The sequence below is a fragment of the Pempheris klunzingeri genome, chromosome 6, assembly GCF_042242105.1.
Source record: "Pempheris klunzingeri isolate RE-2024b chromosome 6, fPemKlu1.hap1, whole genome shotgun sequence".
NCBI lineage: Eukaryota > Metazoa > Chordata > Actinopteri > Acropomatiformes > Pempheridae > Pempheris > Pempheris klunzingeri.
In genome coordinates, this window is record NC_092017.1 from 16134158 (window position 1) to 16150714 (window position 16557).

Consider the following 16557-nt stretch of genomic DNA (forward strand, 5'->3'; position numbering starts at 1 on the left):
GAAGCAGGCACTGAAACAAACATCAAGATATCAGAGAGAGGGCATCCAGTGACAGCCAGAAAAAAAGTGCCATCATTTATGTGTCAACATCAGCCATGTGGGAGGACAAGTTTATTGACATCTTGATGATCATCCTGGCCCATTCTCCCTTGCATTCATCGACTGCAACTCAACATACATTAGTCAGCAGCAGGGCCAGGCTCACGTCTCATTTGTCAAGAGGAAAGAACAGAGTCCTCGTTGACATTAAAATAAAGATGTGTGAATGCAGAAGCCCGGAGGAGAAAAACAGTACATCAGGTACTGTATGTTTCTAAACATAATCTAGAGGAAAGGAAGTTGGTTCCTTTGGGTGTTTGGGCGGTCTGACTGTGTGAATAAACACTTGTAAAAAAAATTTCCCGCTCACACACTAGCACAGACATGACACACACACAAATAACCATAATGCAGTCTTATTTAAAGGTGGATTCTGTTAAAGCCTCTGATTTCACTATCAGTAATCAGTGTCCATTCAGAAAATGAATAAATCAATTGAGCGTGCAGTCTGACTATGCACAGCTTATTTCAAGAATCCATAACAGCCAAGCTGAAAATAAAGGCTGTTGTGGAGGCTGTTGCTTGACTACCTAATAATCAGTTTACTGTATATAAAAGCATATTGGCGTATCAAGATATGTTACAATTTATTCTTATTAGATGGCAGAAAAGGTAATATTACCACTTTTACCGCAGCTGTCTGCAAAGACACTGTTTCAAATCAGCTCATTTCAATGCTCTGACACAGTGTGTGACATTGTTTTGGACATGACTAAAATAAGAAAACACCTTTTGGCTGCTGCATACGCCTGAATTTCTAACTTTTCGTGCAATACGCAAATATTTATTTTAAAAAATCCCTTACTAACAGTGGAGAAACTTGAAACATTTTATTCCAATGTGGAAAAATAAAAAAATAAAACATTTTTTATCTTGTTCCCCACAACTGTGGCAGTATTCTACTCAATTCCTCCTCCGCATATTAATTTTGCTTTCCAACATGGACTATGTTCTTTGTTACGGTAAAGCTTGTCATGGCCTGGATAGATTGATGCTGTTCCAGTGGCTGAACCCAATTTAGCACACCAAGCCCATGTCCTATCAATAGAAAAGTGGACAAGCAAACACATTAATAAATATTGAGCTCCTGGATAATCTGTGGAAAAGTTGCTTGACCTCTAAGGCTCATCACTAACTGCGTTGAGCATTACGTGGACTTAGGACTCTGGGTGTGGTGGGGATTAAGATAATTACTGTTATTATATTCTCAGTGTAAGGACTATCGTAGGCCTATGTTAGCCTCCCCTCATCTCCTGACAGCTAAATTAAAAACATACGCTGCTGATGTGACCCTGGATGATTGATCCCTCTCCCTTGTGTCTACCATCTCTTTCTCTCTTCGGCAGAACACCGAATCCTTACACTCCACCAACAGAGACTGAAGTTTTTTTTTTTGTTTTTTTTTTTATAATGGCCAATGGAGATTTGGAGTTTCACTTGGGGAATGATCTAACCTTGCCCCAGGCCAGACTTTGCACCTGTTCGGGCATGTATGTTTCCAGAGGTGAAAATATATCTCCCTCTCTCTGTCTAACTCTCTTTAAAAAAAAGGTCTATGCTAGCAGGGGTCCCTTGAGCCTTAGCACCAAAGACTCAGGGAACGCCCGGATGGTAAACCTCCCAAAATCCCCTAGATACTGATCCCTTATCATATGGTAACTGGCTTCGAGGTGTTGTTTACCACACAGCCCCACTCACTTCACCCCCTGAGATGCTTTCCTACACTCCAAAGCTTCCGTAACATATCTAGAACATATTAGATTCTAAATTAAAAATCAGTCAGCTGTGACACTTGATACATAGATGGGGAATACCAAAGGAATATGAAAGTGTACTTGCCAGCGACTGAAATCACGATTTTGGCAAAGCAATTTAACAGTATTGTCTGCAAAAGAAATGATTGTGGGTCTGAGTTCTTACCATGTGCTGGATCAGGTGGGCCAAACTCCAGATTGTATCTCAGGATGTAAAAATTATTCCACACATAGAGCTGGTTATCTCGCGGATTGTAATCCACAGCTGCAATGTACTGGTATTGGTTGGGAAAGTGGATATCAACGTATTCCCCACGGTTCTGTTTGGTATTGTAAATGTAATCAATCAGGCTCTTGCTGACCTCACTTTCATTGTCTTCATAGGTGGAGCGGACCACATAGAGTACTCCACAAACCATGAAGGCATTGGAGGCTGAGCGCTTATCATAGGCTGTGTCCCAGGTAGCCTCAAATCGTAGCGTGTAGGGGTTCAACTGGCTGATTACCATCATGCCGTTGTTCTGCTCTGTGGCATAGATCACCCACAAGCCGTTCTCATCTACCGCCAGGTCAATGTCTGTTTTACCACCCCACTTGTAGGGCGACGTGTCGTGGTAGTTGGCATTATTGATGATTGCCTCACCACTTTTGATTCGGGTCCTCAAGTCAAACTTCACAATGTTGCGGGTACGCTCCTTGTTGAAAAATACTGCTCCATCATAGACTACAAATCCGGTCCCATCCACACGGTGGGGCAGCTTGTAGGTGATGGTTTGCCGGGCATTTTGGAAGTCATCCAGGGAGGAGTACTCAATGAGAGTGTCTGTCCTATAAGGAGTCCAGGGCATGAAGTAGATTTTGTCGCCAGCTTGCAGTGGGTCTTTGCACCAGGCACCAGCTTGCTGCTCCGCTTCAAATAGAAAGGAAGGATCACCGACAGCTTTCAGAGTCCCAGGACAAAGAAAAACTAGTAGTGGGAGAAGAGTAGAATAAGAAACAGACACGGGTTAACATGTGGAAAATAAAGCCATACAAAACTTCATTATATGTAACATCCATATTATCTCTAATGTCTTCATATTGATTTACAGGTTGTCCACGAGGAGCGGGGACAGACACGCGTTAAAGAGTGGCCAAAACACAACTAACAACTATAGCCAATATTCACAAGCAGAATAAGGATTTTGGTTTTGTGCATAGAAAGAAAAAAGGGAATAGGAAAGTTATTAAGCATAATGTTTAAATATATAAAGTAGTCTGAAAGAAAAAGAAGCTTGGCCTCATAGACATTTACTGTTGGGAGTAGAACACAAATGAGGGGAAATAGAACAGAAACAAAACTTAACGAAACAATTGGTCCTGTAAACAAAAAAAATGCAGCCAACTAAAGTCACTTGGCAACAGACGGGAGAGGTTATGAGAGAGCAGGAGTCAGCAGAGTCTGCAAAATGTTTGTGTGTACTTAGATGTTTCTCAGTTACACCACCATTTCTACGGTATATACCTGAGAGGCTTGTCATTACGAAGTGGTGCAAACGTCACAACCATTAAGATTAAAAAAAAAAAAAAAACCTTTCAGTAAGGGTCTCTTGAGGTGTTTTGGTTGTTACTCTGAGGCATAAGAATCAAAAGAGAAAAGAGCAGCAAGTGATCAGGTGAGAATAATGGGGAGAAGAGTGTGAAAGAGGGGGGGGCTTCGAGAGAAAAGGGACAGTAGAAAGCAATAGTTTGAAAAAAGGGCCAAAAAACACTGTTACCATGGCATGCTATGGAAAGGGGTTTGGAAGCCAGGCAATATGAGATTCTGCTGAGTAGCAAAAGCACCCAGAGAGAATGAGTATAGGAAGCCCCTATGGACTGCAGCCAATACGCCCCCATTTACATCTTTTGGCTGCTTGCGTGCTTTTTTATGGCCAGCCTCACTTCCCTTGTTGCACTACACTGGCCGTTAACATTACAGTTAGGAGATTCTGAAGATAACTTCTGCGATGGTTTTGTAGAGGCCACCATGGGAAAATAGGTAGTTTACAACCAGATGCCACAAAACAAGGAGCTAGGATTTGGATCGTGTCTGTTATTTACCTTTTTGCTCCACTTCTATTTTACGCGTTGGAAGAGAGAATGAAAGGGGGCAAGGGAAAAAAAAGATTAATATGAATTAACTGTCATCGCTATGATTACATATGCAAAAACACATTACGAGACATGGACAAAGACGGGTAGACCTATTCAGAGAAAGCAGGACAGTTGTGAGAAAGGTGACACAGCCGTCAAGGTCCTAACTTAGAAAAAGGATTAGATTAGAACATCAAGAATGGCCCGATCACGTTTGTGATCGTGACCAATCATAACAATGGGTTTACAGCACAGTGGTGGATGGATTTCATATCTGTCAGACTGCCAACTACCTGCGGATATGTGCTTTCCCTAATGGCATAACTTTCAATGTCTCACATTCACAAGTAAAAATCTTTTTTTCATTTTTGTTTGATACATAGACAAGCAATTCTTAAGATTCGAGGGAATGATCTCCCTGTAGTTATAGATAATGTAAAAATGACTATGGGTCAGTAAAACATTGACTCCATCCTGTAGATGCTATACTACTAGTATTAATTGCAGTAAAATATGGCATCATTTGGTTGATTTATATTAAATAAAGTTTCAGTTAACATGAGTCTGTTTTTTTTTTTCTGAAAGGCCAAACCAAGCTGCCTTCAAAATGTGGTCTGTGTTAATCCACCCACCACCATAAATCAATCCGAATTCCAAGAAAAAGAAAAGGTGCCATCTTCTTGTTAGACACAGAGTAGTATATAACTCTTTGCTGTATCTTTGAAATAGATATGAATACAATTAAAATGCCATTCTAACAATGTAACAGCTATAAAACATCTAGAAAAGTCTCTCTCTAACACTCCATAGTACACAGAAAATAACTGATAAAAATAACAAACTAATTATGGCCTTATCAAGGAAGTAAGTAATCAGTGTAAATCACTGGAGTAAAGTACATTAATAGAACTTGTGTGCAGTCACTGTTGAAACATGTATTTAATTCCACAGTACAACACTGAACTTAATTTGTGGAGTTATTTTGCACTTTATGATACAAGTCTTCTATAAATTAGCCAACAAGGGCTCATTCAAAGAAGGCACTCTGAAGTCAGCTATGCTAAGAAGCATTATGCAAGCCATAAATCTCAGATGTCAGTGTGTGATTTATAACACAAATCACAAGACATAAAAAGTAAAAAAAAAAAAAAGGAACTGACTTTTTCTTTAACTGCAACGACAACACTGAAAATTATTTATAAATAGTTCATAAACATTCTTCAGAAAAAATGTTTCCCGGGTTAGTCTAAAGCCTAGGTCAGACTAGACGAGTGTTCAAGTCATGTTGTTGACGAAAGAAGGGCATCACAGATTCAGTCACTCAATGACACTTGCTCTCACTATTTGTACAAAAAAGCTCAAGACAAATCCATGAATATAAATCATTATAAAAACATGTTCAACCGTCTCTTATTATAGGTTACTGAAGCTACAGTTTATATCAGAAAAATGTGGTTTATCTAATTTTAGTTTTATGAAACTCCTTTGACTTGAAAAGTAATTTCTACTAATATGGACTGATTCAGGCACATTGCTATTTGATATAATCTAATTTGAGATTTATTGTTTCAACAACATAGTCACTGTTTATGGGTGGAGATGTTAATCTCCAAAGTACTGGCTATATGCGTCAGTTCTTTTGCCCTTGGTCTAAACGTCTATTGGTTTTGGATGTGTCTTTCTCAGATTTCAGTCTCCAGTGGCTTCAAAATACAAATGCTCATCCACAGAAGGCCTGCAAGGATCAACGTTGAAATGCACATGTACACATTTTGGGCCAGTTTGCACCACAGTTTAGTGTGAGCAATCATAAATTAGCTTCTCCCTGAATCATACAACCCTCCAGCAGCAATTAGTGCAGATTCATGTTAGAATCTGAATTTGTTATAATTGTTGAGTCTGACCTAGGCTTCAGTGGCAAAAAGCAGTGGAAACTAGAGATTCAGAGGGATCTGTAAATGAATGCACGCCAGTCTGCAGAAGAAATTCAAGTGTGCTGCAGCTAAGAGATCAAACACGGATAGGAAGCAAACAAATGAACAACAGTTGAGCTCTCAGAAGCCGCCTCAGCCACATAACACAGGGTAGGCGACAAGAGGACAGAGAGATATGGCGTGAAGGAAGCCTGGAAAGAAAAGGAGAACACATGACGGAGGACCTGATGGCGTTAGTGGAAATGTAAAAATAGAAATAGCAATCAGTATGATCAGAAATCGGTCAGTGGATGAAGAGAGTGAGTCAGATAGCCGAGGAGGTTTCCTGCAGATTGCACAGGGGAAGGGAAGAGAGTCAGTCACTTTTAATATAGCAACATTAAAACAAACAAACAAACATGAGACACATCCCAACCCACACTAGCCCCAACGACCCTAAACCTCCACCACTAGACGTTACACACTTTCTAGGGGAATTCCTACTTTCTATGAATTATTACTAATCAAATTTTAATGACTATTATAAAACACCGTTAATAATCAGGTGTTCCATCTTGATAAAGATGGATGTCTGCTGGCAATTGCAGACTCAGTTGGTGTCACAATCCAGTGCTTAATCTAAAGTATCGTGTAAACTACACTGAATAAATGCAGGAGAAAAAAAACTGAGCACAAAAACAAAAACAAAAGGGGATCCAAAAATCATGCTGTTGCAGCTTAATTTTCATAATCTGGCCATCATTGTCACATGGAGCTGAGGGTTTACTGGCATTATAATGTGATAAGAAATGAAAATATTAGCATTGAGGACTGTTTGTGCCCACTGGCACGGCTCTGCAGTTTTGCAAGGGTAGAATAAGAATTGCAACTTTTTCTCTTTTTTTTTTTCTTTTTTTTGCACTATTTCAAAACATTTTGCACAGAGCAGCCTTTTATGGTGTCTGATTCAAGCAATTACCTGAGCCAATTCAGAGGGCAACTCGGTGCCAGGTGAAGGCAAAATTTACATCCCTGGCTGGAACATGGAGATAATGTTGCTAATGAGAGCAATTTATGACAAGAACCAAATTATGAAGCCAAAAGGATGAAAATGGTACAATGTAGGCAACTTGTTGCAAAGGCCACTTGGGCAGAAGTGAAAAATCTAAAATTGCTTGTGTGATTATGCAAAGGCTTAGACAATAGAATGAATTGATTTAATAGCACATTATATTCAGTTAGCGACTGAGACTAAAAACAACTGTTTATCATATTACATTATTAAAGTGCTGGTTATATTTCATGAGGCAGATTGACTTTGAGGGCAGCGGTTACTAGTCAAAATGAGGACACTGTCTGTGGTCCCGTCGTTGATCAGCTTAATGGGGATTTAATACTTTTTCTTGCAAAACAACTTCTCAAGCCTTGTATCCCAGAAAATCCAGGGGATCCTAAGCTGCTGAACCACTGCAATGTTTTAATCACAAATCTTGGTATTTGGCATATGATCTATTCTATCTGACAAGTAGAAAACTGGGGTAAGGTCTTTGCTATTCCATCTGAAAACTGTAGGGAGGGTTTGCTCTGGTATGGAAAAGCTCAGTAAATCTTCCCCTCTGATTGTCTTTCTCTGCGTTAGTCTGACTCTACAAAATGATCGGGGGTATGTGGATTTTATTTTGGGGGAAGAGGAGACAGAGGACTGGTAAAAGGGAAGAAACATAACACAGAAGTCGCCTATAAATCACAAGCTATCACAGTTTACAACAGGGCTTGATTGGGAAAGGCTGGACTGGGCTTGTGTGGACTGGATTAGACTGGGAGAACACTAAGCACTTACCAGGGCAGTTGCGATAGGATACATTCTGTGTTCTTGGTCCTATTCTGGTTGGGCATGGACCTTGAGAAGCAAAAAGACGGGGCTACAGACATGCATGTTTGAAACTGCTGAGAGTGAGGTGAGGACCAGATTTTTTATTTTTAGACAGATTTTGCCAAGACTGAGAGTCCTTGGTCAGAAGTTTATTTTTCAGGCTTTACTGTTTCCTTGGTGCAAGATGGAGGCAAAAGACAATCATAGCAGTGGGTGGACATGAGCGCACCTTGAGGCTAATCCTACTATTAAGGTTTGAGGTGACACAGCAAGACATAGGATCGATACTTCACTTAACTATGAGGCAAGTCAAAAAAAAAAAAAAAAAGAAGAGGCAAAAAACAAGCAGTTAGGTGTTTAAGGTAAAAGCTAGAGGATTTGGCTTTTCTCAATAAGGTGGACTCAAATACTCATTATTGCTAATTCCATTTTTAATTACAGGTCCTCAAAGCCTCGGAGAGGTTAACCTTTAAGTTGTAATGAGTTTCACCACCTAATGATGTTCACTTATGCATTCTGATTTAACACTAAGGGGAACAGCTCTGACAGGTATACTGGTAATGAGCAATGTAGAAGAAATATGTTAAATATACAAGCGTACTGTAGAATAAAGGTGCAATATTTATATTTGGGCTAAATTTCCCCTTTCACTTGATTCAAAACTAAAATACATCCAAAGACATTTGTGTACAAAATACTCATTTGAATCTACAAGAGCTGTCAAATACTATCTTCCCATCACTCCTACTCTAATTATTTCAGTTCCACCTGATTAGTGATTCGGCAATTCATCCACATCTTTGTCATTAATCAGTTTGTAAAGGTTACATGGGGGAATTTCCTTCACAAATTGCAAATGAACATGGCAGCTTAAAGGACAAAGAGCAATCTAAAGATTGTTTGGGATCTAAATGGCAATGAATATTTCAGCATCCAAGGCGCAGATAAAATGTTAACACTATGTCTTTAGATGACATATTACCTCGCTGACTTACGAGTGGAGCCATTCTGTTCTGTTACATAATGAAACATCTGTTAACGTATTTCAACACCTGTTGTATGGATGTATATTAAGCCATCAAGGTGGGCCTTGTTTTGCGCCTGATAGACTTCTCCGTGCAAGACTTGAGTAATTAAACACTCGCTTGCCATCATGAAGAGTCAGCATGACTTCTTCTACCCTCCCTCTATTCTGCTACCTCATAACCAGGCTCGTCGATCCACTGGAAACACGGTGAGCACATCAATAATAAAGGCAGAACAGAAGAGGACCAAAAGGTTTTACAGGTCATATTTCATGAAAAGTTCATGGTGTGACACAGATGGAAGAAGAGACAGAGGAAAAAGGGTGCTGGAAGGTGTTGCACACGACAAGAGCAGACTGTCTGGACAAGGCGAGAGGAAGAAATGAGACAGGACGTGGTATGACACAGAAGAGAGAGAGACGGCAGCAAAGGAGAGAGCAACTGAGGATGAGAGTGTGGAGGAGGGAGAGTTTTCAAGACAGAAGGGTCGTACTTACTGTAGGGCACACACTCATACTGGACCTCCAGGTACTTGTAGGTCCCAGGGCAGGGGTCAGGGAAGACGTCTGAACCCGTGATCACGATACACTGGGTCCGATTGTTGCATCTGAAAAAACAAAAAAACAAAGCAGAAACACGTTAAACAACAATAACTCCAACCTAAATGGATCCATTTTAGTAAGTAAGGAAATAGTCAAAGGAATTAAATGCACAAATGTTAAAATACTGTATACAAGTGGAGCACAGACTCCACAAAAATGAAAAAACAAATGGTTTTTACTCATATTCAGGCTGGGAAATATTCAAAGAAGACTAAATAACATTGGTATTTAGTCTGTTAACAACAGAGTCAGGGCCAACTCCATTCTCTGCTATGTGTATGGTGTGTAAGAGGTCCTTTGTGCGCCGTACTATTCCGTATGTCTTTTTCAAGAGCTTGGCTAACCCGTCTGAATGTGTATATAGGCCAGTGAAAGAAGCCAAAAAGGCTCTGTAGCACTTCTATAATACAACCCGTCTAGTCAATAACTGGCCAATGCTGCATAACATTCCTGGTTTTCTGAGTGGATCTTGCAGTTAACACACAGTTTGGAGCTTCGTATGTCCTTTAACGTTGTCCCTGCTTATCGTGATCAAATCAAATCCCAACTGGATACAGCATATGTGTGTGGGGTCGCTATACAAATAACTGCTCTCTTGGATAACATGAAATTTGAAATTAAAATAAATGTACATCAACCGCATAAATCAGTGCAACAGATACATGTGGAATCAGATGTAGCCTTATTCACGATGGATGGAACTGCATGTGATTTTGGAATTTACCCCCCACGTCGTTGTTTGGTGGGGGCACATTTGCATGGGATAAACAAAGTCTGTGTGTTTCACTCAAATGTCCCGACTTATTGATTTGAGCTGACTCCTGAATGGGTCTACATGCTGAGTAGCAAGATGAGGCTCTTGAATTTGCACCCAAAATGCCATCAAAGGTCTCATTAATGATTTCGACAGCAGCCACTACAATTCTCAACCCAGAAATGCAGAAAACACCAAAATACTCATCAAGGCATCTTTACCCCCCCCTAAAAAGTAAAATGATCAGAATGAGTTCTGTGTTTGGCAAAATGGATGTAATTTATGCTCCATTTTTCACACATTGGATTAAGAGTAGAGGCGACCTACATATAATTATTAGGAATCAGATGGAGGACCCAAGGTTCTAGTCAAAACAGGACATTAAATTACAGTTCTTATAAAAACATTTCACCAGGCATTCGAAGCAGCATCTAAAGTTAATTTCGGTCACTGCCTTTAACATCTGGAGAGCAGACATTCTAATTGAGCCTGTGGTGTGCTCTGAAGCTCGGGGAATTGCAGGTGACCACCCTTTTGCTGTACTGAAATCATGATAATGACATCAATACCCCAAGCAAGCCATCTTTGCTACCAAGGGGACTTCAAATTCTATTGGCAACGTGAGGAGCCAGATCAATAACTCTCTGTTCTGCTGATTTAGCAGGGACCAGAGATAATATTTGTTTCTTCTTATCACAGACCAGTGCTCCCATTTACAGCAGATCATTGGAAAATGTATTACTGGTTGCTTTGTATTGTGCTTTGGGTTTTGCCTTTGTTTTGGGCTGCTGAGGTAATCGTTGCTCTGTGTCCAAATGTTATTAATATAATATAAGGCAGCGCAGTGGAACAGTAGAGAGTTGCTTACTGTTGGGGTGTACAGCATTGAACAGACACGGGGGGCTGGAAATTGGCACTGTTTAGGTTTCAGATTGAAAACAACATTTTAGCTCCAAAACATGATTGTATGCAGTGTATTATGGTTTACGGCACAAAAATATTCAGCATCTTAAACAAGCGCCTCCTGTGCTGAAATAAAAACCCTACCGAATCACAATAACGGCAGGGAACGGAATTAGTCATTACTTTTTTCTTTTCTTTTTTTCAGGCACAAAAGCATTTCATCTCCCTTGTTCCTCCTGTTCTATTTCTCCCAATCAGCATGTATGCCAATTAAAATAGTGCACACATTTTATTCCAACACATTTGATAGAGAGCACTTGTTTTTTGCTTTTAGCTATTTTAAAGCAGTGTTTTATATCACAGAGCCATAATGACATATTAAATATGTGTGTGAATCTGTGTTTAGTGAGGGTCTCATGGGGAATTTCACTTTATTAATGACCTTCACGTGTGATAACAAATGAGAAAATCAGCATATTGTATTTGTTTTTATGGAAATGAATTACTGTTTGGAATTAAAACATGCACCTCATGCAGGGACCATAATACACCGCTTGTTTTGGTGGGTAATATTTCATGACTCTGCAGCACTTTCCATATATTATATGGTCACTTTGATGATTCTGTCCCCTTTGCTCATGCATAGGCATGTCATGCAGCAGCAATATAAATTACTGTGCTTTATCCAACAGATTCCAATGAGACTGGGAAATGAACGCCTGGTTTATATGGGGCATATGAAACAGAACGATATCAAAAATAAAATTCATGACACTAATGAGACATAGACCTGCCATCTTTCCCAGGCAAATGTATTAAACAACAGGACATAAGCACTGGAAAAGAAAAAAAACCCTCATATTTCTTTTGAAACAATGTTGACATAAGTGTTGATAGCTCTTTCTGATATATGGCCCTAATTTTAGAGCTGTGGAGCATGGGCGCCATGATCTACGGGATTGTGTGACTCTGATTCCTTCTCATCTGTGAAACCTAGGGCATCTCCTGAGACCAATTGAAAAAGCCCTAATGACGTCTTCTATGCATAGTCCTAGCCCTCAGTTTGAGAGAGAGCATGTAATTGAAATTCCTCCCATAAAAAGTTCAGCATTTGGGCCTGCAAGGGCACAGGTCTCAAAGTGCACACTAATTAAATACATGTAAAATATGATATCTCTGACTATCTTTTGATAGTCTCAGGCTATATAGTAATTAATCATGTACATAATGAATATTAAGTCAAAGGAAGCTTTTCCCCACTTTTCTCCAGAGTGAAACATTCTATTTCTATAAATACCTTTCCTGCTCAACAGGATTTTACTGAAGCAAAAGTGGAAAAGGCACTAGTTTATTTTGGCCTGTATTTCAAGAGAGAGAATGATTAGCTTGGAAAACAAGTTATTTTTAAGACAAATTTGTTGCGAGCTACCTTTTTTTGGAGGGACATTATCTAGTTGTTTGGTAATAATTCTGTATTAGCTTTTATTATGAAAAATATACAGCACTTTCTGTTTATTTTCAGCAAAACTTTAGCAAAAAGGTTTTCTATCTTAAAAAATAATAATAAAAAGCTCAGTTTCCAGAGCTCGACTGGTATATGACTGGAGATTTGAAACCCACATTGGCTAAAATCCCAAAGCTGTATTTATTTATCAATTACTTTATGACATTTTATTCATATAAAAATACCAAACAGTAGTCAGAATGTTCTCAAACTTTTTCTTGAAGAAAAGCTGAAATAAGGGCAGGATGTAGCTATTTTCTGCTTTGATTGCCTCCATTTCCCCTAACAGCCAGTTAATCACACAGCAGTATTCCAAATGTAATCCCATCACATCTCTGACCTTTTGGGAGAGGCAGACATCAGTACAATTAGAGTGTCATAGAAAATGCTGCTTGGATTTGATGCAAATCTCCTTTAAAAATGAACACTCCCTGCTGACAGCGGGAAGGGGTGTGATAAGATGCCAACAAGGTGTAACTGATAGCACTCCTGATACCATGTATCCACATGCAATTTAACCTTTTCCACTGCCATCATAAAGCATGTCAGAGGAATAATTGGACATAAAGATAATGTGCTAAATGAATAATAAATTGCCTTGAGTATGAAATACTCGATTTCCACTAACAAATGTACTAAAAGGCGTTACTTTGTTCTAAAGCCTGCTTAAAACATAAAGGAATGTAATTCAGACCTATTTTTCACTAATCCGTCTTTGGGAGCAGGTACAATGTCATTTTAATCAATGCTGTTGTGTTCAGTAGATGAGTGTAAGCTTGTGCACTACACTTACCAGTGAAAATTCAAGCTTTAAGTATATTTTCTTTACAATTTATTCATATGCATCCCCCTACTTTTAGTATAATGAACAGATGTAATGTATTTAGTAAGGCAGACACACTGGCACATTGTTATCACCAAATGGGTATGAAAAAATTCCACATACATATGTATACATTGATTAAAAATTTGCCAATATAAACATGCAACTGTTGGATTTTTAAGAATCTCAAATATCTATTAAATTTGGCCTCAAAAATCCAGTATTGTTCAGGTTAAATATCATAAATTGGCAAAAGGTTTGGGCTATCGAGCCAAGGGTTGCTTTTGTGAACAGTCTGTTTGGTGAAAGAAATTATTATTACTTTAATTGTAAAGTATTACTTTACAGCTTTGATCACATGCTTCAGTATTGTAAAAAAAAAAAAACATTGTAAATAGTCTTATCTTTATGCCCTTGGCTGCTTTTGAACTGGAGCAGTATGGATAGACATGAAGGTCTCTCATAGCCATTTGAAGTTGCTCATGTGGCACGACCAGTTTAGACTAAGGGCACAATGCTCCTTAATTACTGAATCCTAGATTGTTTTGCCCCCACCGCTCAATTTTCTATCCCTCAAGACTCCATAGCATTCAGGAAGCCTAAGCAGCCACTTGGAATTCACAATATAAAAAAATAGCATCAGCAGCGTATACAATCGCTGTGTAACTGGAGGAGAAAGGCGACATGAGTGAGGGGAGCACATTACGGAAAAAGGCACAATCTACTTCCTGGTGCTCCCAGTTTGAATTTCAATCAAATTAGCGTCTCTTAAACTCAAAGTGACCCGTCTAGCTCCATTTCATCTGAAATGCTGATGAGGTTCATGGCACAATTATCAAGGCAGACATCTCTCTCAAGAGGCAAGCCTGTTGATGGCAGACAGGCCATTGAAAAATTAAATCATTTCCAGGGCCACAAAATGGCAGCGAAAGAAACAATCTGTTGCAAACAGGACACAAAACACACACACATACACACGCTAGATGCATAATCACCTCCAATATCAGTATATTTAGAGCATTTTCCAAGGGGGTGGCCCAATAATGTTTCAGGAAATAGGTCGTTAGAAATTAACCGTTACCATCCTGCTTTCAACTTGAGATCTGATCTAATATCCAGGTCAAACTTGTAATGACTGTCATGTGCTTGTGTTTATGCTATATTTACTGGTGCTGTCAATGCGGCTCAGTGGGGGGATACCAGGCTCTTACAGAGTCAGGAGGAAGGCTGTCTGAATCACACCCGTTAATCTCACCTATTGATTTTTAAACCAGCAAACGTATATCGTCGTGCCACTCAAGTCAATGGAAATACTATTGTGACATTCTGCTGGTCTGAATTTGACCTTTATGAAACGGCAGAATGCAGTACTTGCACACCCAAGCATAAAGCTTGTGTAGCCAAAACTACACAGGAATGGCCTAAAAACAACAATGTTAATGTCCTAGAGTGGCAAAGTCAGACTCCAGACAGGGAATTTGCGGATGGACTTGAAAAAGTTTGTTCGCTCATGATCCCCGTGAAACCTGACAGAGTCTGAGCAGTTTTGTAGAGAAGAATGGGGAAGAATTACAGCGTCCACATGAGCAAAGCTGACAGCGACTTATCCACACAGACTCAAGACTGCAGGCTAATTGCTGCCAAAGGTGCATCTGTTAAAAACTGATATGGATGGACTGAATACTCATGCAGACAACTCATACTCTGCATTACATATTGTAAATAATTCAGATCACTATGAAATAAAATATGGAAACTTCAAAAGGTGGTGGATACTTTTTATATTAATTCTATGTGAGCTTTTTAACACAAGCAGAGCGCAGAGCTGTTAAAGACATTGACTGACTTTAGATGTCTGATTCAGCTGAAAATTCAGAAACTTTATGTATCCTGACAGGTTAATATTTACAAAGTCAAGTGTAAGTTTTAAAGGGTGTCATTTAAAAACACACACCATTAGTGCTATCAATGGGGCATGCCAAATGGTTAAAAAAATGTCATAGTACATGTACTGACATTGCAATAGTGGTACACAGTATATCATCATATAGTAAATTGTCTGGAAACTCAAATGAGTTAAACTGTTAAAATAACAGGACAGTGTATTTTGACAAATCTATCCAGTTAAATTCCTGAAAAAATCTAGGTACATTATCACATTGATTCAAAAATAAAAAACAGAATAAAAATAGAAGGCCTGCTCATTGACATCCAATATTGCTTAAAATGGTCTAATACACCCAGAAGGGGAAAGCTACCACGGAAAACATGGCATGGCAAATATGGTAATACTGTTCACTGCATTATATCATAAAATAATATCAGAAATGTTTGTTGATAAGCCCACCAAAATCAATTTTACCATTTCAATGTGTAATAAAGTTTTTATGTATATTACTTCATTTCATCAGTGTTGTTTTTTGGGTATAAACAGTTGTTTGGTCAATGTGGATCTCTGCTGACACGCTCTGCATTTTTTAATTTAGCACATCATTACCAATATAGTGTTGAATAGAGAGCAGTTTCATGGCTCATGAACTTGTGTATACCCCTCTGAAACACCCAAGTTGAATCAGGATCTTTATGAAATCTTAATCTGCTGTGCTTTAAATACACACTAACACTGTATGTACAGAGAGGAAGAACAAGGCGGTGTGCTGTCAGGCGGCAACAATGGAGCTCCTCGGAGAGCCCTGCAAGCAGTGCTGTCACTGATATAAATAGTGTAAGCCGCATCATTTAGTCTGCAGAGCTGCCTCACATTTATTGACAAGAACTTGAAATATACAGCTGATTACATGCTAATATTACCAAGTCATTCTGACATTACAAGTCAGATGTAACCAACACTTCTAACTTGAAAATATTTGTAAAAATCTGTCAAACTGTTGACATGCTGCTACACAAGTTAAAATACTTGGTGGTGAATAATAATGATCATTTTCATGATAATTATTAATGATGGTCAACTCATTGCTGTTCTGTAATCCCACTAATGAATTTCACATCCTCTGTTAGAGAGCTATCTGCTTTGATCATTCTCGTCAATGATACGCTGCTTAGAAAACCCATGATCCACGGGCACAGCAGGACCCAGCCATGTTATGTTACAGCAATCAATGACCTTGTTATCGAATACTTACAATGAAGCTCATTAGTCAACGAAAAGTCAATAGATGTAAGCCACTTATT

The 16557-nt window shown here is 39.0% G+C and overlaps 1 protein-coding gene across 14 annotated transcripts in view; it reads right to left on the reverse strand.

Moving 5' to 3' along the window:
- The window catches only part of adgrl2a (adhesion G protein-coupled receptor L2a), a 94304-nt gene that overhangs the window by 34447 nt on the left and 43300 nt on the right, over nucleotides 1-16557 (reverse strand). For 9 of the 14 annotated variants that reach the window (XM_070832718.1, XM_070832719.1, XM_070832724.1 and 6 more), the window contains exons 4-6: nucleotides 9277-9386; nucleotides 7722-7781; nucleotides 2020-2820 (exon numbers count right to left, since the gene is read on the reverse strand). In XM_070832718.1, coding sequence (XP_070688819.1) covers nucleotides 2020-2820; nucleotides 7722-7781; nucleotides 9277-9386 — 971 coding nt within the window. The remainder of the gene's footprint in view (nucleotides 1-2019; nucleotides 2821-7721; nucleotides 7782-9276; nucleotides 9387-16557) is intronic. The other 5 variants (XM_070832726.1, XM_070832722.1, XM_070832725.1 and 2 more) reach the window with 1 other exon arrangement.